Source organism: Clupea harengus, chromosome 24 (genome assembly GCF_900700415.2).
Source record: "Clupea harengus chromosome 24, Ch_v2.0.2, whole genome shotgun sequence".
Classification (NCBI taxonomy): domain Eukaryota; kingdom Metazoa; phylum Chordata; class Actinopteri; order Clupeiformes; family Clupeidae; genus Clupea; species Clupea harengus.
The window spans coordinates 18,151,218-18,175,848 of record NC_045175.1 but is presented as its reverse complement, the minus strand read 5'-3'; the positions used below and the strand labels follow the sequence as shown (position 1 = coordinate 18,175,848).

The following is a 24,631-nucleotide window of genomic DNA, read 5'->3' as shown; positions in this document are numbered from 1 at the left end:
CAGATAAAGGAAAAGTCCTCAAACTATTTTTTCAACTTGTGTCAAAATGATTATCTAGGTGTCCAAAACAATCATCTTTGTTTGAAAGTAGAGAGATGCATTCTCTTTTTAAATAAGAGGCTAATAATAAGAGGCGCTTTAAGTATCACTAAGATTATGAATGTGTTTAAAATGTTTCCCAGGTACATAAACTCAGCAGATGAGGAGAAGAACCTGACTCCAGCCCAGTGTTCAGCTTTGGCTTATCTGCTGCTGATGTCAGCTAAAGACATGAATGAGTTTGATCTGAAGAAATACATGAGATCAGAGTATGGGCTCTACAGACTGCTTCCTGTAGTGAAAGTCTCCAGGAGAGTTTGGTGAGTACAGTTTTGGGTGGGTTGTGGGAGTAAAACCTTGGTAACAGCAAAGATAACAACTTGGGACCATTTTGGAATTTTGAAAATGTATTCTGCAAACTGGCTGAGAGAGATGCTTATAAACACTGAGTGTGTTTAACTGTGTATGAACATGAATAAAAGCATTGTAACTGAGATACCTCGACAATATAATGTTTAATCTTCATTTATAAACAGGCTAAATCAGTGTCGACTCTCTAAAGAAAGCTGTCAAATGATTGCATTAGTGCTGCGAGGGACACCTTCCCATCTGAGAGAACTGGACATGGGTGACAATGACCTGCAGGATGAGGGAATTAAGCTGCTCTGTGTGGGACTAAGAGATCCACAATGCAAGCTGGAGACACTGAGGTCAGTTATGAGGCATATAAGAAAGGCTTAATAGGTGAAATTCAATCGCAATTCCTCATAAATGTTGTATCTGTGCTTGTGTGTTTGTGTGTGTGTTTGTCTGTTTTTTTTCTATTCATGAAACTCAGAGAACAAGCAAAAGAGCCAGAGATAGAGATAACACTGCATCTGCTGTCTTCATGTACATCTGTGTCCTGTTGTATTCATCTGTATGAGACTGTGTGCAGTTTATAAAGGGAAAGGATCAAAAATACTTAGATATCAAAAATGCTAGCTGGAAACAGTTTGGTCAGTTATAAATGTGAACAGATGCTATGTCACATCCATCCATACGGAGCTTACACACAAGCATTTCAAACCGTTAACGTGAGCTACGTAGGGAAAGTTTACCTGGACTTGTCTTCCTATAGAATACAGCAGGGTGTGTTCGCTTGTTGTCTTCCAACCGAGACCTTCGGCAGCGAAACGCATGCTACCCGGAAGCGTCTTGTGCATTACAAACACCAGTATCATCCTACCTGGTTAGCTTGTTATATAGGAGCAGCACTTTGGCTAATGAATGAACAGCCAGAGTGCTGACACTTTGCTGGCCTTTGCAGTCAATTTACTGTACTGTGTTTCACTGTATTTGCACTCTTGGCAACAACCATTTCTATACTTTTATAAAGTTTGTTGCCACAATACAATGCAGTACTGTAGTTTCACTAAAGTAATTTACAAAATATACAGTAGAATTCTGATTAGTGTATATTTACAGTATTTAAAGCCTATTGCACTATTTTTAAAGAATCAACACACTGACCCACACTGGTGGCAGGGGGAGCATGTTAACTGCAGAACAGATTTGACAGTTTTACTGGATATTGAAGCATGTCATTTTGACTTCTTACAGTAAATACATGTAATATGGAAAAATGACTGCAATTTGCCATTTTGTACACAGTAGAACAGATGTAAATCAATGGTGTTGACAGGTCCATGTTTAGAATATCTTTTACAGTATTTAGCAATACAAAAACAGAACTACAGTATTTCACTGTATATAAATGTTCAGATTTCAAATACTATCTGACAGTATATTCCTTAAGTTAGAGTGCTCAATGTAAAACCCAAATTCTAGTATGTTGTCAGTGGTAAAACAGTCAATACTGTGAGGGTGTTGCACAAAAGTTGAAGTGATGGTTGCAGAGGTTGATATTGATAGCTGTAGTTTCAATTGTGTGAGAGTTTGGTGAATACAGTTTTGGGTGGGTTCTGGGAGTAAAGCCTTGTTAACAGCAATGATAACAACTTGGAACCATTTTGGAAATGTATTCTGCATACTGGCTGAGAGAGATGCTTATAAACACAGAGTGTGTTTAACTGTGTATGAACATGAATAAAAGCATTGTAACTGACAGACCTCGACAATATAATGTTTAATCTTCATTTATAAACAGGCTAAATCAGTGTCGACTCTCTAAAGAAAGCTGTAAAATGATGGCATCAGTGCTGCGAGGGACACCTTCCCATCTGAGAGAACTGGACATGGGTGACAATGACCTGCAGGATGAGGGAATTAATTTGCTCTGTGTGGGACTAAGAGATCCACAATGCAAGCTGGAGACACTGAGGTCAGTTATGAGGCATATGAGAGGCTTAATAGGTGAAATTCAATCACAATTCCTCAGAAATGTTGTGTCTGTGTTTGTGTGTGTGTGTGTATGTCTGTTTAATAATTACTTAGAGATCAAAAATGCAAGCTGGAAACAGTTTGGTCAGTTATAAAAGATAATCTAAAACAATATATTGTATGTATAGTCTGACTCTGTTGTCTCGTGTTTCAGGCTGAGTGTCATCATGATGTGCTAGATTAGTTTGCTGTCCATGAACTGTTCACACTTCGGTCTATACTAAACCATTTGCATTTTGGAGGAAGTGACCGAACACTCCTGACACCTATCCATGTCTTCTGGTACACTACATAGATGTAATGGTGTAATGAAGGTTTAACACAGAATCTCAAATGCTTGTGTGTAGATGGTCAGTAAATCGATTCAGGGTGTACTTTCAAAGATAAAAGAAGCAAAGTGATATTTCTTCAGGAGATAATTATAATTATTTTGACCCATGGTATGGATTTACCAATCAATCAGTGTTTGTTGGAATTGTTGTGGATTTGTATACCACACTTTTACACTTGTATAATTGCTGCCTATTCAGAGCCAGCCATAAAATTATGTAATCAGTTTTCATGATATGTTTTTATTCATTACTTTAAGAGCATTTGTAATGTTTAAGTAGAACTGATACAAAGTTTCCCGTTTGTATTGTTTGTAGTAAAAGTCTGTTAACCCGTTTGGAATTAATGAAAATGTATCTGACAGAGAGGTTCCCCAAGAGGCCAAGATGTGTTAGTCATTTTATACCACAGGAATTGAGACCTCAGTCAGGCAACGGTAAAAAAATCAGGAACATTGAGGCGCATCAAGGGAGAAAGATCATGCCTTTGCATAAATATTCACCAGCTTCTCTAACTAGACATGGAACAAAAATGACTTTACAGTTTTTCCAATCATTTTCACACTTGTCTCAATACAATGTCCACTTTTTCAAAACCCTTAAAACGTTCACCAAACTCGTCCAAACTGTGGACACTTTTACATTACTTAGATACAAAATGCATTCAATAACCGCTTCTTCCAAAATTCATGGATACCAGTCAATGTTCACCACCAGCTAAATAAAGTGCAACTACAGCAATTTTTGCAGATATTTAGATACTTTGTTCAGTTAACAGTTAACTTTTAGTTCAAAACCAGACAAATTTTAGATCACTCTAGATGGAGAGATGCTGTATTTTTTTTTACACTTGAAATACAGTTTTTTCTTGATTGCTTACACACACGTAGCAAATCATGGGTCAACTTAATCTAATGCTCACACCTTCTTTGCACATCAAGAGTCTTCTCTGGTGAATGGGTTAACTATTTCTCATTACTTTCACACCATTTTCTTTGAGTTTTAACCACTTTTCAAAACATTTAACACACTTCTCAGAGAGAGCCACGGAACCTATTTGAATAACCATGTCAACACATTGCAGACACTAAGTAGTAGCTTACTGAAACTGTTCTCTATATTCTAAATATCGTCAGCACCTGTGTGAACTCTCTGTGCATTAATCAAGTAGTTCTCAACCTATAAAAGAGGTCAAGAGATTGTAGTTGATACCAAGCATGGATCGAGGAGGCCGCCACCAACAACCTCAGCAAGGACTAGTACGAAGACAAGGAAGTGGCTGTGGTAGAGGTAGAGGGGCCCCTGTCAGGGGATGTGGCGTTCGTGTAAGATGCTCTAATGAAATTAGGGCAACAGTCATTGATCACGTAGTCAATCATGACCTATCCATGAGAGAGGCTGGCCAAAGGGTTCAGCCAAACCTGAGCAGTCATACTGTGGCATAAATTGTTTGTACGTTCCGCAATGACAATGACACTTTGCTGGCCTTTGCAGTCAATTTACTGTACTGTGTTTCACTGTATTTGCACTCTTGGCAACAACCATTTCTATACTTTTATAAAGTTTGTTGCCACAATACAATGCAGTACTGTAGTTTCACTAAAGTAATTTACAAAATATACAGTAGAATTCTGATTAGTGTATATTTACAGTATTTAAAGCCTATTGCACTATTTTTAAAGAATCAACACACTGACCCACACTGGTGGCAGGGGGAGCATGTTAACTGCAGAAAAGATTTGACAGTTTTACTGGATATTGAAGCATGTCATTTCGACTTCTTACAGTAAATACATGTAATATGGAAAAATGACTGCAATTTGCCATTTTGTACACAGTAGAACAGATGTAAATCAATGGTGTTGACAGGTCCATGTTTAGAATATCTTTTACAGTATTTAGCAATACAAAAACAGAACTACAGTATTTCACTGTATATAAATGTTCAGATTTCAAATACTATCTGACAGTATATTCCTTAAGTTAGAGTGCTCAATGTAAAACCCAAATTCTAGTATGTTGTCAGTGGTAAAACAGTCAATACTGTGAGGGTGTTGCACAAAAGTTGAAGTGATGGTTGCAGAGGTTGATATTGATAGCTGTAGTTTCAATTGTGTGAGAGTTTGGTGAATACAGTTTTGGGTGGGTTCTGGGAGTAAAGCCTTGTTAACAGCAATGATAACAACTTGGAACCATTTTGGAAATGTATTCTGCATACTGGCTGAGAGAGATGCTTATAAACACAGAGTGTGTTTAACTGTGTATGAACATGAATAAAAGCATTGTAACTGACAGACCTCGACAATATAATGTTTAATCTTCATTTATAAACAGGCTAAATCAGTGTCTACTCTCTAAAGAAAGCTGTAAAATGATGGCATCAGTGCTGCGAGGGACACCTTCCCATCTGAGAGAACTGGACATGGGTGACAATGACCTGCAGGATGAGGGAATTAATTTGCTCTGTGTGGGACTAAGAGATCCACAATGCAAGCTGGAGACACTGAGGTCAGTTATGAGGCATATGAGAGGCTTAATAGGTGAAATTCAATCACAATTCCTCAGAAATGTTGTGTCTGTGTTTGTGTGTGTGTGTGTATGTCTGTTTAATAATTACTTAGAGATCAAAAATGCAAGCTGGAAACAGTTTGGTCAGTTATAAAAGATAATCTAAAACAATATATTGTATGTATAGTCTGACTCTGTTGTCTCGTGTTTCAGGCTGAGTGATTGTCTTATCGCACACATATATTTATTTATTTAAAACATTTGTTTTTCATGTTGTCTTGTAGACTTAAAGGCTGTAAACTCACACATGAGTCCTGTAAGGTTGTGTCCTCATTTCTGAAGTCAACAAACTACCTGCTAGAACTGGACCTGGGCAACAATGTCCTGAGAGATTCTGGAGTTCAGCTGCTTTCTAAGGGACTGTCTAGTCCTCACTGTAAACTGCAGACATTAAGGTTGGTCTTACAATATCATGATTCCTGATACCATGAACAATATCAGCATAGTTCTGTATCACACATCACCACTTAAACATTCAAATGGAATAAACAGTGAGGCTGTATTGAGTGTATAGTGTGTTTTTTATTTCAATTGAAGTACGTAAATGTCAGGATAATGGAAGTGTACTGTTCTTAAATATGTTTTCATTTGAATTGCTTACACAATGATAGATGATACATTTAGTTTTGTACTTTTCCCAGTTGTACTGCAAACATTAAACAGCATCATGTAGGCTAATGTATTGCTGTGCTGGATTGTCAGCTCGATTGTCATCTGTAGGAGCCTGGATGCTTCTTGACAATTAGCATTTTCCAATAATAGAACATCAGGGATCTACGGTTAGAAGAATCTCACTTCAGGCTCGAATATTACAAGCCTCTGATGTCGTTGACATACTGAATGTCTAGTGTGGAAGGACTCATGTGAACATGGATGAGAGTTTGCTCTTTAATAAGCCTTTCACTGTGGCTCTGGAATGTTGAGAGTGTAGGGGTTGACTTGCTGATTTCCTAAAGTGTAATTAGTGGGACTGTTGGCCAGTGATAATGTTTTTCTTGTTCATATTTCATATAATGGAGCTCCAATACTACACTGAGTATGTGCTCTGACTGCCATGCTAACAAGCCTGGATGTACTGCTTTCTTTCTTTCTTTGCCAGAGTACACCCCAGCAATATTATTAGACGTGCTTGTTACATTTACATTTAATCTGAATGCAAAAGTCTTGTCTTTACCTCAGCATTGATGGGCCCAAATCTACACTATTGTCCAGTAGTAAGAGATAAGGGATGGGAAGGGATGTTATTGATACACTCAATCATTGCCAGTGCTATCATGAATCAGAAGCTAATGTAAAATGATCCAGACTGATTCCTTGGGGTTTACGGGGCTTGATATTCAAGATAGCTATGTTTCGTCACAACTCTCTCTCTCTCTCTCCCTCCCTCTCTGTATGTGTATGAAATTGTGTGTGTTCTCTTTCAGGCTCTCTGATAACCATATCTCAGATGACGGTTATGTTTGTCTGGCACTCACTCTGATGGCAAACCCTTCCTGTGTGAAAGAGCTGGATATGAGCAACAATAATCCTGGAAAATCAGCAAAGAACCTGTTATTTGCTACACTGAAGGATCCTCACTTTAAAATTGAAAAACTTCGGTATGTTCTCTAAAGTTTTCTTCACTTAAAAATTACGTATTGAAGATAGATTTTGCAGGCTGAAGATGTAATGAATGCAATTTCCTGAAAAAACAGGACTTAAAGATGCATTCACACAAGAGATGATAGATGATACAATGATATCCATGAGGTTAGCTCCTATGTTCCCAACATGGAATCATACTACTAAACTTTTGTATATGATTAGCAGATACTGCTGGTCATAGACTCAGTGATAAATCCTGTGAGATTGTGGCCTGTGCTCTGCAGTCACCAAACAGCCTGCTACAGCTGGACCTTAGTAACAATGATCTGAGAGATTCTGGAGTTGTCTGTGTCATTCTAAACTTTAGAACAGTATTGTTTTTAGTAAAGCTACCATGCCATGTTCAACTCTCTGGGCTTAATTTACTAACATTGTGACCGTAGCTTAATCTGCGCCTTTGCCAAACCGCAAATAACGCACGGTATTTTGCATCCTATTTATCAAACAAGAACCCTCGTCGCGTCATCTGCGCCTAACACCGCCCATTAGTGTTATTTAGCGCTCCGCGAAAATAGGGAAGAAAGAGCCTGCGTGTTCCACCGTGGATGATGAGCTAAAATTAGAATTAGAGCTTTTGGTTCACGAGGTTACAGCAAACTAACCCAGGTAAATATAGAAACTCATAAACATTTCTCCGTTTAGCCCTTCCGTCCACATTAAAAGTTGTGATCACTTTGAATTCAAGACTGTCTTTTATTGGTGAGCTGATTTGGGGAAATTAAACTTTTCAGCAAACATTGAGTTTCTGGGTTGCTATGGTTACCCCTCAGGGTATGTTCACAGGAAAGTTCATATTCACACATATTAACATGAGTTAATCACACACAGGCAACTGAAAACTGTTAAGATGGGTCTCTAAGCTAGAGATAGCTAGGATAGTTAATATCCAGGTTAACTGCTCCCGTTAAATAGTCTGGTAGGAATACACGACACCCCTTACTTTAAAACGGCGTATTCCAACACTGAAAACCATGCTTTTCAAAAACGCTGCCCTAGGCAGATACATTTGAAAACTGTAGTTGTAGGTTGCCATGGCACTGGGGGTAGCTTGTGCTTGAGAGGCTATAACGTCAAAATAAACATGGAAGGTGAAATTAATATGCTGCTCTGTCTCTACAATTTACTTACCGGTAGTTTAGTTAGTGTACTTCGAGTACAAGTACTTTTCCTGAATAGATACGCGTTACTCCTACGCAGAAGGTGTGCACTGTACTAGGTGTGCTTGAACTATGAAATACCGTTTAAACCATACAATAAACGGCGATTCTGGGTAAGACGTGGCCGGACTTTTTCCGAACAGCTAGCTGGTGGGACAGTTTGTAATTCTATTTGTTTGTATGCCTATATTAAATGATATATCAAATAAAAACATTTTTCAAATTTCTCGCAGGCACATAGTTTTCATTTAGCAGCTGATATGTCATGCTAAAACACCTCTTGTTTCATTACTAATACATAATTAGGCGCACTTTACGCATCTCCTCCCATCTCTTTGCGACGAACACCCACTTTCCCACACCCACTTCCTAGCAGCGGTAATCTGCGCTTTTACTCAGGTGCGCCTCCTTTGGAAATAGGGTTTTATGTCTTTACCCGCTATTTTACTCCTGAAATGGGCGCAATCCTGTTATTAAATGAGGCCCTCTGTCTCTTTACCTCTCACTCTATGCAGACTTGCTGACTGTAAGCTAACAGAGGTATCCTATCAGGCTGTAGCCTCTGCTCTGCAGTCATTGGTCTCCCTGACAGAACTGGACCTCACAAACAATGATCTGAAGGAGTCTGGAGTTAAGCTTCTCTCTGCAGGACTAAGTAGCTCTCACTGCAAACTAAAAACATTAAGGTTGGTGTTTGACTTTCATTCTAGTATCACTCTTGATTGGAGATTTTGATGCATGTGCTAGATTAGTTTGCTGTCCATGAACTGTTCACACTTCGGTCTATACTAAACCATTTGCATTTTGGAGGAAGTGACCGAACACTCCTGACACCTATCCATGTCTTCTGGTACACTACATAGATGTAATGGTGTAATGAAGGTTTAACACAGAATCTCAAATGCTTGTGTGTAGATGGTCAGTAAATCGATTCATGGTGTACTTTCAAAGATAAAAGAAGCAAAGTGATATTTCTTCAGGAGATAATTATAATTATTTTGACCCATGGTATGGATTTACCAATCAATCAGTGTTTGTTGGAATTGTTGTGGATTTGTATACCACACTTTTACACTTGTATAATTGCTGCCTATTCAGAGCCAGCCATAAAATTATGTAATCAGTTTTCATGATATATTTTTATTCATTACTTTAAGAGCATTTGTAATGTTTAAGTAGAACTGATACAAAGTTTCCCGTTTGTATTGTTTGTAGTAAAAGTCTGTTAACCCGTTTGGAATTAATGAAAATGTATCTGACAGAGAGGTTCCCCAAGAGGCCAAGATGTGTTAGTCATTTTATACCACAGGAATTGAGACCTCAGTCAGGCAACGGTAAAAAAATCATGAACATTGAGGCGCATCAAGGGAGAAAGATCATGCCTTTGCATAAATATTCACCAGCTTCTCTAACTAGACATGGAACAAAAATGACTTTACAGTTTTTCCAATCATTTTCACACTTGTCTCAATACAATGTCCACTTTTTCAAAACCCTTAAAACGTTCACCAAACTCGTCCAAACTGTGGACACTTTTACATTACTTAGATACAAAATGCATTCAATAACCGCTTCTTCCAAAATTCATGGATACCAGTCAATGTTCACCACCAGCTAAATAAAGTGCAACTACAGCAATTTTTGCAGATATTTAGATACTTTGTTCAAAACAGTTAACTTTTAGTTCAAAACCAGACAAATTTTAGATCACTCTAGATGGAGAGATGCTGTATTTTTTTTTACACTTGAAATACAGTTTTTTCTTGATTGCTTACACACACGTAGCAAATCATGGGTCAACTTAATCTAATGCTCACACCTTCTTTGCACATCAAGAGTCTTCTCTGGTGAATGGGTTAACTATTTCTCATTACTTTCACACCATTTTCTTTGAGTTTTAACCACTTTTCAAAACATTTAACACACTTCTCAGAGAGAGCCACGGAACCTAATTGAATAACCATGTCAACACATTGCAGACACTAAGTAGTAGCTTACTGACACTGTTCTCTATATTCTAAATATCGTCAGCACCTGTGTGAACTCTCTGTGCATTAATCAAGTAGTTCTCAACCTATAAAAGAGGTCAAGAGATTGTAGTTGATACCAAGCATGGATCGAGGAGGCCGCCACCAACAACCTCAGCAAGGACTAGTACGAAGACAAGGAAGTGGCTGTGGTAGAGGTAGAGGGGCCCCTGTCAGGGGATGTGGCGTTCGTGTAAGATGCTCTAATGAAATTAGGGCAACAGTCATTGATCACGTAGTCAATCATGACCTATCCATGAGAGAGGCTGGCCAAAGGGTTCAGCCAAACCTGAGCAGTCATACTGTGGCATAAATTGTTTGTACGTTCCGCAATGACAATGACACTTTGCTGGCCTTTGCAGTCAATTTACTGTACTGTGTTTCACTGTATTTGCACTCTTGGCAACAACCATTTCTATACTTTTATAAAGTTTGTTGCCACAATACAATGCAGTACTGTAGTTTCACTAAAGTAATTTACAAAATATACAGTAGAATTCTGATTAGTGTGTATTTACAGTATTTAAAGCCTATTGCACTATTTTTAAAGAATCAACACACTGACCCACACTGGTGGCAGGGGGAGCATGTTAACTGCAGAACAGATTTGACAGTTTTACTGGATATTGAAGCATGTCATTTCGACTTCTTACAGTAAATACATGTAATATGGAAAAATGACTGCAATTTGCCATTTTGTACACAGTAGAACAGATGTAAATCAATGGTGTTGACAGGTCCATGTTTAGAATATCTTTTACAGTATTTAGCAATACAAAAACAGAACTACAGTATTTCACTGTATATAAATGTTCAGATTTCAAATACTATCTGACAGTATATTCCTTAAGTTAGAGTGCTCAATGTAAAACCCAAATTCTAGTATGTTGTCAGTGGTAAAACAGTCAATACTGTGAGGGTGTTGCACAAAAGTTGAAGTGATGGTTGCAGAGGTTGATATTGATAGCTGTAGTTTCAATTGTGTGAGAGTTTGGTGAATACAGTTTTGGGTGGGTTCTGGGAGTAAAGCCTTGTTAACAGCAATGATAACAACTTGGAACCATTTTGGAAATGTATTCTGCATACTGGCTGAGAGAGATGCTTATAAACACAGAGTGTGTTTAACTGTGTATGAACATGAATAAAAGCATTGTAACTGACAGACCTCGAAAATATAATGTTTAATCTTCATTTATAAACAGGCTAAATCAGTGTCGACTCTCTAAAGAAAGCTGTAAAATGATGGCATCAGTGCTGCGAGGGACACCTTCCCATCTGAGAGAACTGGACATGAGTGACAATGACCTGCAGGATGAGGGAATTAATTTGCTCTGTGTGGGACTAAGAGATCCACAATGCAAGCTGGAGACACTGAGGTCAGTTATGAGGCATATGAGAGGCTTAATAGGTGAAATTCAATCACAATTCCTCAGAAATGTTGTGTCTGTGTTTGTGTGTGTGTGTGTATGTCTGTTTAATAATTACTTAGAGATCAAAAATGCAAGCTGGAAACAGTTTGGTCAGTTATAAAAGATAATCTAAAACAATATATTGTATGTATAGTCTGACTCTGTTGTCTCGTGTTTCAGGCTGAGTGTCATCATGAGCATCATGTAGGCTAATGTATTGCTGTGCTGGACTGTCAGCTCGATTGTCATCTGTAGGAGCCTGGATGCTTCTTGACAATTAGCATTTTTCATTAATAGAACATCAGGGATCTACGGTTAGAAGAATCTCACTTCAGGCTCGACTATTACAAGCCTCTGATGTCGTTGACATACTGAATGTCTAGTGTGGAAGGACTCATGTGAACATGGATGAGAGTTTGCTCTTTAATAAGCCTTTCACTGTGGCTCTGGAATGTTGAGAGTGTAGGGGTTGACTTGCTGATTTCCTGAAGTGTAATTAGTGGGACTGTTGGCCAGTGATAATGTTTTTCTTGTTCATATTTCATATAATGGAGCTCCAATACTACACTGAGTATGTGCTCTGACTGCCATGCTAACAAGCCTGGATGTACTGCTTTCTTTCTTTCTTTGCCAGAGTACACCCCAGCAATATTATTAGACGTGCTTGTTACATTTACATTTAATCTGAATGCAAAAGTCTTGTCTTTACCTCAGCATTAATGGGCCCAAATCTACACTACTGTCCAGTAGTAAGAGATAAGGGATGGGAAGGGATGTTATTGATACAGTCAATCATTGCCAGTGCTATCATGAATCAGAAGCTAATGTAAAATGATCCAGACTGTTTCCTTGGGGTTTACGGGGCTTGATATTCAAGATAGCTATGTTTCGTCACAACTCTCTCTCTCTCTCTCCCTCCCTCTCTGTACGTGTATGAAATTGTGTGTGTTCTCTTTCAGGCTCTCTGATAACCATATCTCAGATGACGGTTATGTTTGTCTGGCACTCACTCTGATGGCAAACCCTTCCTGTGTGAAAGAGCTGGATATGAGCAACAATAATCCTGGAAAATCAGCAAAGAACCTGTTATTTGCTACACTGAAGGATCCTCACTTTAAAATTGAAAAACTTCGGTATGTTCTCTAAAGTTTTCTTCACTTAAAAATTACGTATTGAAGATAGATTTTGCAGGCTGAAGATGTAATGAATGCAATTTCCTGAAAAAACAGGAGAAAATGCTTATTTAAAGATGCATTCACACAAGAGATGATAGATGATACAATGATATCCATGAGGTTAGCTCCTATGTTCCCAACATGGAATCATACTACTAAACTTTTGTATATGATTAGCAGATACTGCTGGTCATAGACTCAGTGATAAATCCTGTGAGATTGTGGCCTGTGCTCTGCAGTCACCAAACGGCCTGCTACAGCTGGACCTTAGTAACAATGATCTGAGAGATTCTGGAGTTGTCTGTGTCATTCTAAACTTTAGAACAGTATTGTTTTTAGTCAAGCTACCATGCCATGTTCAACTCTCTGTCTCTTTACCTCTCACTCTATGCAGACTTGCTGACTGTAAGCTAACAGAGGTATCCTATCAGGCTGTAGCCTCTGCTCTGCAGTCATTGGTCTCCCTGACAGAACTGGACCTCACAAACAATGATCTGAAGGAGTCTGGAGTTAAGCTTCTCTCTGCAGGACTAAGTAGCCCTCACTGCAAACTAAAGACATTAAGGTTGGTGTTTGACTTTCATTCTAGTATCACTCTTGATTGGAGATTTTGATGCATGTGCTAGATTAGTTTGCTGTCCATGAACTGTTCACACTTCGGTCTATACTAAACCATTTGCATTTTGGAGGAAGTGACCGAACACTCCTGACACCTATCCATGTCTTCTGGTACACTACATAGATGTAATGGTGTAATGAAGGTTTAACACAGAATATCAAATGCTTGTGTGTAGATGGTCAGTAAATCGATTCAGGGTGTACTTTCAAAGATAAAAGAAGCAAAGTGATATTTCTTCAGGAGATAATTATAATTATTTTGACCCATGGTATGGATTTACCAATCAATCAGTGTTTGTTGGAATTGTTGTGGATTTGTATACCACACTTTTACACTTGTATAATTGCTGCCTATTCAGAGCCAGCCATAAAATTATGTAATCAGTTTACATGATATGTTTTTATTCATTACTTTAAGAGCATTTGTAATGTTTAAGTAGAACTGATACAAAGTTTCCCGTTTGTATTGTTTGTAGTAAAAGTCTGTTAACCCATTTGGAATTAATGAAAATGTATCTGACAGAGAGGTTCCCCAAGAGGCCAAGATGTGTTAGTCATTTTATACCACAGGAATTGAGACCTCAGTCAGGCAACGGTAAAAAAAATCAGGAACATTGAGGCGCATCAAGGGAGAAAGATCATGCCTTTGCATAAATATTCACCAGCTTCTCTAACTAGACATGGAACAAAAATGACTTTACAGTTTTTCCAATCATTTTCACACTTGTCTCAATACAATGTCCACTTTTTCAAAACCCTTAAAACGTTCACCAAACTCGTCCAAACTGTGGACACTTTTACATTACTTAGATACAAAATGCATTCAATAACCGCTTCTTCCAAAATTCATGGATACCAGTCAATGTTCACCACCAGCTAAATAAAGTGCAACTACAGCAATTTTTGCAGATATTTAGATACTTTGTTCAAAACAGTTAACTTTTAGTTCAAAACCAGACAAATTTTAGATCACTCTAGATGGAGAGATGCTGTATTTTTTTTTACACTTGAAATACAGTTTTTTCTTGATTGCTTACATACACGTAGCAAATCATGGGTCAACTTAATCTAATGCTCACACCTTCTTTGCACATCAAGAGTCTTCTCTGGTGAATGGGTTAACTATTTCTCATTACTTTCACACCATTTTCTTTGAGTTTTAACCACTTTTCAAAACATTTAACACACTTCTCAGAGAGAGCCACAGAACCTAATTGAATAACCATGTCAACACATTGCAGACACTAAGTAGTAGCCTACTGAAACTGTTCTCTATATTCTAAATATCGTCAGCACCTGTGTGAACTCTCTGTGCATTAATCAAGTAGTTCTCAACCTATAAAAGAGGTCAAGAGATTGTAGTTGATACCAAGCATGGATCGAGGAGGCCGCCACCAACAACCTCAGCAAGGACTAGTACAAAGACAATGAAGTGGCCGTGATAGAGGTAGAGGGGCCCCGGTCAGGGGATGTGGCGTTCGTGTAAGATGCTCTAATGAAATTAGGGCAACAGTCATTGATCACGTAGTCAATCATGACCTATCCATGAGAGAGGCTGGCCAAAGGGTTCAGCCAAACCTGAGCAGTCATACTGTGGCATAAATTGTTTGTACGTTCCGCAATGACAATGACACTTTGCTGGCCTTTGCAGTCAATTTACTGTACTGTGTTTCACTGTATTTGCACTCTTGGCAACAACCATTTCTATACTTTTATGAAGTTTGTTGCCACAATACAATGCAGTACTGTAGTTTCACTGAAGTAATTTACAAAATATACAGTATAATTCTAAATAGTGTATATTTACAGTATTTAAAGCCTATTGCACAATTTGTAAAGAATCAACACACTGACCAACACTGGTGGCAGGGGGAGAATGTTAACTGCAGAACAGATTTGACATTTTTACTGTATATTGAAGCATGTCATTTTGACATCTTAAAGTATATACATGTAATATGGAAAAATGACTGCAATTTGCCATTTTGTGCACAGTAGAACAGATAAAAATCAATGGTGTTGACAGATCCATGTTTAGAATATCTTTTAGAGTATTTAGCAACACAAAAACAGAACTACAGTATTTCACTGTATACCAATGTTTAGATTTCAAATACTCTATGACAGTATATTCCTTAAGTTAGAGTGCTCAGTATAAAACCCAAATTCTAGTATGTTGTCAGTGGTAAAACAGTCAATACTGTGAGGGTGCTGCACAAAAGTTGAAGTGATGGTTGCAGAGGTTGATATTGATAGCTGTAGTTTCAATTGTGTGAGAGTTTGGCGAATACAGTTTTGGGTGGGTTCTGGGAGTAAAGCCTTGATAACAGCAATGATAACAACTTGGAACCATTTTGGAAATGTATTCTGCATACTGGCTGAGAGAGATGCTTATAAACACAGAGTGTGTTTAACTCTGTATGAACATGAATAAAAGCATTGTAACTGAGATACCTCGACAATATAATGTTTAATCTTCATTTATAAACAGGCTAAATCAGTGTCGACTCTCTAAAGAAAGCTGTAAAATGATGGCATCAGTGCTGCGAGGGACACCTTCCCATCTGAGAGAACTGGACATGGGTGACAATGACCTGCAGGATGAGGGAGTTAATTTGCTCTGTGTGGGACTAAGAGATCCACAATGCAAGCTGGAGACACTGAGGTCAGTTAAGAGGCATATGAGAAAGGCTTAATAGGTGAAATTCAATCGCAATTCCTCAGAAATGTTGTGTATGTGTTTGTGTGTGTGTGTGTGTGTGGGTGTATGTCTGTTTAATAATTACTTAGAGATCAAAAATGCAAGCTGGAAACAGTTCGGTCAGTTATAAAAGATAATCTAAAACAATATATTTTATGGATAGTCTGACTCTGTTGTCTCTTGTTTCAGGCTGAGTGATTGTCTTATTGCACACATATATTTATTTATTTAAAGCATTTTTTTTCATTTTGTTTTGAAGACTTAAAGGCTGTAAACTCACACATGAGTCCTGTAAGGTTGTGTCCTCATTTCTGAAGTCAACAAACTACCTGCTAGAGCTGGACCTGAGCCACAATGTCCTGAGAGTCATTGATCACGTAGTCAATCGTGACCTCTCCATGAGAGAGGCTGGCCAAAGGGTTCAGCCAAACCTGAGCAGTCATACTGTGGCATGAATTGTTTGTACGTTCCGCAATGACAATGACACTTTGCTGGCCTTTGCAGTCAATTTACTGTACTGTGTTTCACTGTATTTGCACTCTTGGCAACAACCATTGCTATACTTTTATGAAGTTTGTTGCCACAATACAATGCAGTACTGTAGTTTCACTAAAGTAATTTACAAAATATACAGTAGAATTCTGATTACTGTATATTTACAGTATTTACAGCCTATTGCACTATTTTTACAGAATCAACACACTGATCCACACTGGTGGCAGGGGGAGAATGTTAACTGCAGAACAGATTTTACATTTTTACTGTATATTGAAGCATGTCATTTTGACATCGTACAGTATATACATGTAATATGGAAAAATGACTGCAATATTTGTTTTGTTGCTATTTTGTACACAGTAGAACATGTAAATAAATGGTGTTGACAAGTCCATGTTTAGAATATCTTTTACAGTATTTAGCAATACAAAAACCGAACTACAGTATTTCACTGTATACAAATGTTCAGATTTCAAATACTCTCTGACAGTATATTCCTTAAGTTAGAGTGCTCAGTACGAAACCCAAATTCTAATATGTTGTCAGTGGTAAAACAGTCAATACGGTGAGGGTGCTGCACAAAAGTTGAAGTGATGGTTGCAGAGGTTGATATTGATAGCTGTAGTTTCAATTATGTGAGAGTTTGGTGAATACAGCTTTGGGTGGGTTCTGGGAGTAAGCCTTGTTAACAGCAATCATAACAACTTGGAACCATTTTGGAAATGTATTCTGCTTACTGGCTGAGAGAGATGCTTATAAACACAGAGTGTGTTTAACTGTGTATGAACATGAATAAAAGCATTGTAACTGAGATACCTCGACAAAATAATGTTTAATCTTCATTTATAAACAGGCTAAATCAGTGTCGACTCTCTAAAGAAAGCTGTAAAATGATGGCATCAGTGCTGCGAGGGACACCTTCCCATCTGAGAGAACTGGACATGGGTGACAATGACCTGCAGGATGAGGGAGTTAATTTGCTCTTTGTGGGACTAAGAGATCCACAATGCAAGCTGGAGACACTGAGGTCAGTTATGAGGCATATAAGAAAGGCTTAATAGGTGAAATTCAATCGCAATTCCTCAGAAATGTTGTGTCTGTGTTTGTGTGTGTGTGTGTGTGTGTGTGTATGTCTGTTTAAAAATTACTTAGAGATCAAAAATGAATGCTGGAAACAGTTTAGTCAGTTATAAAAGATAATCTAAAATAAGATATTTCATGTATAGTCTGACTCTGTTGTCTCTTGTTTCAGGCTGAGTGATTGTCTTAATGCACACATATATCTATTTATTTAAAGCATTTTTTTTCATGTTGTCTTGTAGACTTAAAGGCTGTAAACTCACACATCAGTCCTGTAAGGTTGGGTCCTCATTTCTGAAGTCAACAAACTACCTGCTAGAGCTGGATCTGAGCCACAATGTCCTGAGAGTCATTGATCACGTAGTCAATCGTGACCTCTCCATGAGAGAGGCTGGCCAAAGGGTTCAGCCAAACCTGAGCAGTCATACTGTGGCATGAATTGTTTGTACGTTCCGCAATGACAATGACACTTTGCTGGCCTTTGCAGTCAATTTACTATACTGTGTTTCACTGTATTTGCACTCTTGGCAACAACCATTTCTATACTTTTATAAAGTTTGTTAACACAATACAATGCAGTACTGTAGTTTCACTAAAGTAATTTACAAAATATACAGTAGAATTCTGATTACTGTATATTTACATTATTTACAGCCTATTGCACTATTTTTACAGAATCAACACACTGACCCACACTGGTGGCAGGGGGAGAATGTTAACTGCAGAACAGATTTGATATTTTTACTGTATATTGAAGCATGTCATTTCAACCTCTTACAGTATATACATGTAATATGGAAAAATGGCTGCAATATTTGTTTTGTTGCTATTTTGTACACAGTAGAACAGATGTAAATCAATGGTGTTGACAGGTCCATGTTTAGAATATCTTTTACAGTATTTAGCAATACAAAAACAGAACTACAGTATTTCACTGTATACAAATGTTCAGATTTCAAATACTCTCTGACAGTATATTCCTTAAGTTAGAGTGCTCAGTACAAAACCGAAATTCTAATATGTTGTCAGTGGTAAAACAGTCAATACGGTGAGGGTGCTGCACAAAAGTTGAAGTGATGGTTGCAGAGGTTGATATTGATAGCTGTAGTTTCAATTATGTGAGAGTTTGGTGAATACAGCTTTGGGTGGGTTCTGGGAGTAAAGCCTTGTTAACAGCAATGATAACAACTTGGAACCATTTTGGAAATGTATTCTGCTTACTGGCTGAGAGAGATGCTTATAAACACAGAGTGTGTTTAACTGTGTATGAACACGAATAAAAGCATTGTAACTGAGATACCTCGATAAAATAATGTCTAATCTTAATTTATAAACAGGCTAAGTCAGTGTCGACTCTCTAAAGAAAGCTGTAAAATGATGGCATCAGTGCTGCGAGGGACACCTTCCCATCTGAGAGAACTGGACATGGGTGACAATGACCTGCAGGATGAGGGAGTTAATTTGCTCTCTGTGGGACTAAGAGATCCACAATGCAAGCTGGAGACACTGAGGTCAGTTATGAGGCATATAAGAAAGGCTTAATAGGTGGAATTCAATCGCAATTCCTCAGAAATGTTGTGTCTGTGTTTGTGTGTGTGTGTGTGTGTATGTCTGTTTAAAAATTACTTAGAGATCAAAAATGAAAGCTGGAAACAGTTTAGTCAGTTATAAAAGATAATCTAAAATAAGATATTTCATGCAGGGTCTGACTCTGTTGTCTCTTGTTTCAGGCTGAGTGATTGTCTTAATGCACACATATATCTATTTATTTAAAGAATTTTTTTTCATGTTGTCTTGTAGACTTAAAGGCTGTTAACTCACACATGAGTCCTGTAAGGTTGTGTCCTCATTTCTGAAGTCAACAAACTACCTGCTAGAGCTGGACCTGAGCCACAATGTCCTGAGAGTCATTGATCACGTAGTCAATCGTGACCTCTCAATGAGAGAGGCTGGCCAAAGGGTTCAGCCAAACCTGAGCAGTCATACTGTGGCATGAATTGTTTGTACGTTCCGCAATGACAATGACACTTTGCTGGCCTTTGCAGTCAATTTACTGTACTGTGTTTCATTGTATTTGCACTCTTGGCAACAACCATTTCTATACTTTTATAAAGTTTGTTGCCACAATACAATGCAGTACTGTAGTTTCACTAAAGTAATTTACAAAATATACAGTAGAATTCTGATTACTGTATATTTACAGTATTTACAGTCTTTTGCACTATTTTTACAGAATCAACACACTGACCGACACTGGTGGCAGGGGGAGAATGTTAACTGCAGAACAGATTTGACATTTTTACTGTATATTGAAGCATGTCATTTCAACCTCTTACAGTATATACATGTAATATGGAAAAATGGCTGCAATATTTGTTTTGTTGCTATTTTGTACACAGTAGCACAGATATAAATCAATGGTGTTGACAGGTCCATGTTTAGAATATCTTTTACAGTATTTAGCAATACAAAAACAGAACTACAGTATTTCACTGTATACAAATGTTCAGATTTCAAATACTCTCTGACAGTATATTCCTTAAGTGGAAGTGCTCAGTACAAAACCCAAATTGTAGTATGTTGTCAGTGGTAAAACAGTCAATACTTTGAGGGTGCTGCACAAAAGTTGAAGTGATGGTTGCAGAGGTTGATATTGATAGCTGTAGTTTCAATTGTGTGAGAGTTTGGTGAATACAGTTTTGGGTGGGTTCTGGGAGTAAAGCCTTGTTAACAGCAATGATAACAACTTGGAACCATTTTGGAAATGTATTCTGCATACTGGCTGAGAGAGATGCTTATAAACACAGAGTGTGTTTAACTGTGTATGAACATGAATAAAAGCATTGTAACTGAGATACCTCGACAAAATAATGTTTAATCTGCATTTATAAACAGGCTAAATCAGTGTCGACTCTCTAAAGAAAGCTGTAAAATGATGGCATCAGTGCTGCGAGGGACACCTTCCCATCTGAGAGAACTGGACATGGGTGACAATGACCTGCAGGATGAGGGAATGAATTTGCTCTGTGTGGGACTAAAAGATCCACAATGCAAGCTGGAGACACTAAGGTCAGTTATGAGGCATATGAGAAAGGCTTAATAGGTGAAATTCAATCGCAATTCCTCAGAAATGTTGTGTCTGTGTTTGTGTGTGTGTGTGTATGTCTGTTTAATACTTACTTAGAGATAAAAAATGCAAGCTGGAAACAGTTTGGTCAGTTATAAAAGATAATCTAAAACAATATATTGTTTGTATAGTCTGACTCTGTTGTCTCTTGTTTCAGGCTGAGTGATTGTCTTATTGCACACATATATTTATTCATTTAAAGAATTTTTTATCATTTTGTCTTGAAGACTTAAAGGCTGTAAACTCACACATGAGTCCTGTAAGGTTGGGTCCTCATTTCTGAATTCAACAAACTACCTGCTAGAACTGGACCTGAGCCACAATGTCCTGAGAGATTCTGGAGTTCAGCTGCTTTCTAAGGGACTGTCTAGTCCTCACTGTAAACTGCAGACATTAAGGTTGGTCTTACAATATCATGATTCCTGATACCATGAACAATATCAGCATAGTTCTGTATCACACATCACCACTTACACATTCAAATGGAATAAACAGTGAGGCTGTATTGACTGTATAGTGTGGGTTTTATTTCAGTTTAAGTACGTAAATGTCAGGATGATGGAAGTGTACTGTTCATAAATATGTTTTCATTTGAATTGCTTACACAATGATAGATGATACATTTAGATTTTTACTTTTCCCAGTTGTACTGCAAACATTAAACAGCATCATGTAGGCTAATGTGTTGCTGTGCTGGATTGTCAGCTTGATTGTCATCTGTAGGAGCCTGGATGCTTCTTGACAATTAGCATTTTCCAATAATAGAACATCAGGGATCTACGGTTAGAAGAATCTCACTTCAGGCTTGAATATTACAAGCCTCTGATGTCGTTGACATACTGAACGTCTAGTGTGGAAGGACTCATGTGAACATGGATGAGAGTTTGCTCTTTAATAAGCCTTTCACTGTGGCTCTGGAATGTTGAGAGTGTAGGGGTTGACTTGCTGATTTCCTAAAGTGTAATTAGTGGGACTGTTGGCCAGTGATAATGTTTTTCTTGTTCATATTTCATATAATGGAGCACCAATACTACACTGAGTATGTGCTCTGAATGCCATGCCAACAAGCCTGGATGTACTGCTTTCTTTCTTTCTTTGCCAGAGTACACCCCAGCAATATTATTAGACTTGTGCTCGTTACATTTACATTTAATCTGACTGCAGAATTCCTGTCTTTACCTCAGCATTGATGGGCCCAAATCTACACTATTGTCCAGTAGTAAGAGATAAGGGATGGGACCGGATGTTATTGATATACTCAATCATTGCCAGTGCTATCATGAATCAGAAGCTAATGTAAAATGATCCAGACTGTATCCTTGGGGTTTACTGGGCTTGATATTCAAGATAGCTGTTTCGTCACAACTCTCTCTCTCTCTCTCTCTCCCTCCCTCTCTGTATGTGCATGAAATTGTGTGTGTTCTCTTTCAGGCTCTCTGATAGTCATATCTCAGATGACGGTTATGTTTGTCTGGCACTCACTCTGATGGCAAACCCTTCCTGTGTGAAAGAGCTGGATATGAGCAACAATAATCCTGGAGAATCAGCAAAGAACCTGTTATTTGCTACACTGAAGGATCCTCACTTTAAAATTGAAGAACTTCGGTATGTTCTCTAAAGTTTTCTTCACTTTAAAATTACCTATTGAAGATAGATTTAGCAGGCTGAAGAATGCAATTTCCTGAAAAAAAAACAGACGAAAATGTTTATTTAAAGATGCATTCACACAAGAGATGATAGATGATACAATGATATCCATGAGGTTAGCTCCTATGTTCCCCACATGGAATCATACTACTAAACTTTTGTATATGATTAGCAGATACTGCTGGTCATACACCCTGTGATAAATCCTCTGTGATTGTGGTCTGTGCTCTGCAGTCACCAAACGGCCTGCTACAGCTGGACCTGAGTAACAATGATCTGAGAGATTCTGGAGTTGTCTGTGTCATTCTAAACTTTAGAACAGTATTGTTTTTAGTCATGTTACCATGCCATGTTCAACTCTCTGTCTCTTTACCTCTCACTCTACACAGACTTGCTGACTGTAAGCTAACAGAGGTAACCTATAAGGCTGTAGCCTCTGCTCTGCAGTCAATCGTCTCCCTGACAGAACTGGACCTTACAAACAATGATCTGAAGGATTCTGGAGTTCAGCTTCTCTCTGCAGGACTAAGTTGCACTCACTGTAAACTACAGACATTAAGGTTGGTGTTTGACTTTCATTCTAATATTTAGTACCACTCCTGATTGGAGCTTTTGATGCATATGCTAGATTAGTTTGCTGTCCATGAACTGTTCACACTTCTGCCTATACAAAACCATTTGCATTTTGGAAGAAGAGGCAGGACACTCTTGACACCTATCCATGTCTTCTGGTACACTACATAGATGTAATGGTGTAATGAAGGTTTAACACAGAATCTCAAATTCTTGTGTGTAGATGGTCAGTATATGGATTCAGATTGTATTTTCAAAGAAAAAGAACCAAAGTGATATTTCTTCGGGGGATAATTATAACTATTTTGACCCACGGTACGGATTGACAAGTCAATCAGTGTAGGTCAGAATTGTTGTGGACTTGCATACCACACTTTTGCAAGAATTCTGGCTCCCAATGACCAGTTATGTGCCCAAGAAGCACACAGATTAGTCCTCATTAGGCCTAACAAGGTACACCTGATCTCAACTGGTGACGTGTATAAAAGAAACCTGTCCAAAGAATCATACTTCACACCTTCAACCTCACCACCATGGGCAAGACCAAAGAGTTGACCAAGGACGTCAGAGATAAGATTGTAGACCTGCACAAGGCTGGAATGGGTTACAAAACCTCCGGCAAGCAGCTTGGTGAGAAGCAGACAACTATTGGTGCGATTATTCATAAATGGAAGCAACACCAAACAACTGTCAATCGCTCTAGGTCTAGGGCTCCATGCAAGATATCCCCTCGTGCGGTATCTGTGATCATCCGAAAGGTGCAGAATAACCCCAGAACTACACAGGGGGAGCTTGTGAATGATCTCAAGGCAGCTGGGACCACAGTCACCAAGAAAACCATTGGCAACACACTACGCCGTAATGGTTTGAAGTACTGCAGCACTCGCAAGGTCCCCCTGCTCAAGGAAGCACATGTACAGGGCCGTCTGAAGTTTGCCAATGAACACTTGAATGATTCTAAGGAGGATTGGGAGACAGGATGTGGTCAGATGAGACCAAAATCAAGCTCTTTGGCATCAACTCGACTTGCCGCGTTTGGATGGGGAAAGAATGCTGAATATGACCCCAAGAACACCATCCCCACCGTCAAGCATGGAGGTGGAAACATTATGTTTTGGGGCTGTTTCTCTGCCAAGGGTACAGGACGACTCCACTGCATCAAGGGGACTATGGATGGGGCCATTTAACGTGGAATATTGGGCTTGAACCTTATTCCCTCATTCCCTCCCATTGAAAACGCAACCTTAAGGATTTGGAGAGGATCTGCAAAGAGGAGTGGACCAAAATCCCTCCTGAGATGTGTGTAAACCTGGTGACCAACTACAAGAAAAGTCTGACGTCTGTGCTTGCCAACAAGGGTTATTCCACCAAGTACTAAGTCATGTTTTGCTAGGGGTTCAAATACTTATTTTCTGCATCAAATACAAATTAAGTCATAAATGTTATAAAATGCAGTTTTCTGGATTTTTTTTGTTGATATTCTGTTTCTCATTGTTAAAATACACCTACTATTAAAATTATAGATCACACATTTCTTTGCAAGTGGCCAAACTTGCGAAATCGGCAGGGGTTCAAATACTTATTTTCCCCACTGTATGCATCAGCCAATCAAATTGCATTCATGCAAATAAAGCAGTGCAGGTGCTAGCCAATCAAA

General features: G+C 38.4%; 2 protein-coding genes across 2 annotated transcripts in view; one reads left to right on the top strand and one right to left on the bottom strand.

Annotated features, from left to right (window-relative positions):
- LOC116219120 (stonustoxin subunit beta-like) overlaps positions 1–1,220 on the bottom strand; it is a 15,635-nt gene extending 14,415 nt beyond the window's left edge. Inside the window, exons 1-2 of the mRNA XM_031562082.1 lie at positions 1,140–1,220; positions 641–714 (exon numbers count right to left, since the gene is read on the bottom strand). Of these exons, the coding sequence (XP_031417942.1) occupies positions 641–714; positions 1,140–1,220 (155 nt within the window). The remainder of the gene's footprint in view (positions 1–640; positions 715–1,139) is intronic.
- Positions 1,221–5,124: 3,904 nt separating this feature from the next.
- On the top strand, positions 5,125–20,920 carry LOC116219119 (ribonuclease inhibitor-like). The gene is made up of 11 exons (XM_042703523.1): positions 5,125–5,258; positions 5,543–5,713; positions 8,635–8,805; positions 11,349–11,522; positions 11,736–11,759; positions 12,515–12,688; positions 15,840–16,013; positions 17,401–17,574; positions 17,870–17,987; positions 19,486–19,545; positions 20,912–20,920. Exons 1-11 carry the CDS (start codon positions 5,125–5,127, stop codon positions 20,918–20,920), a joined length of 1,383 nt encoding a protein of 460 aa, XP_042559457.1.
- Positions 20,921–24,631: the final 3,711 nt, after the last annotated feature.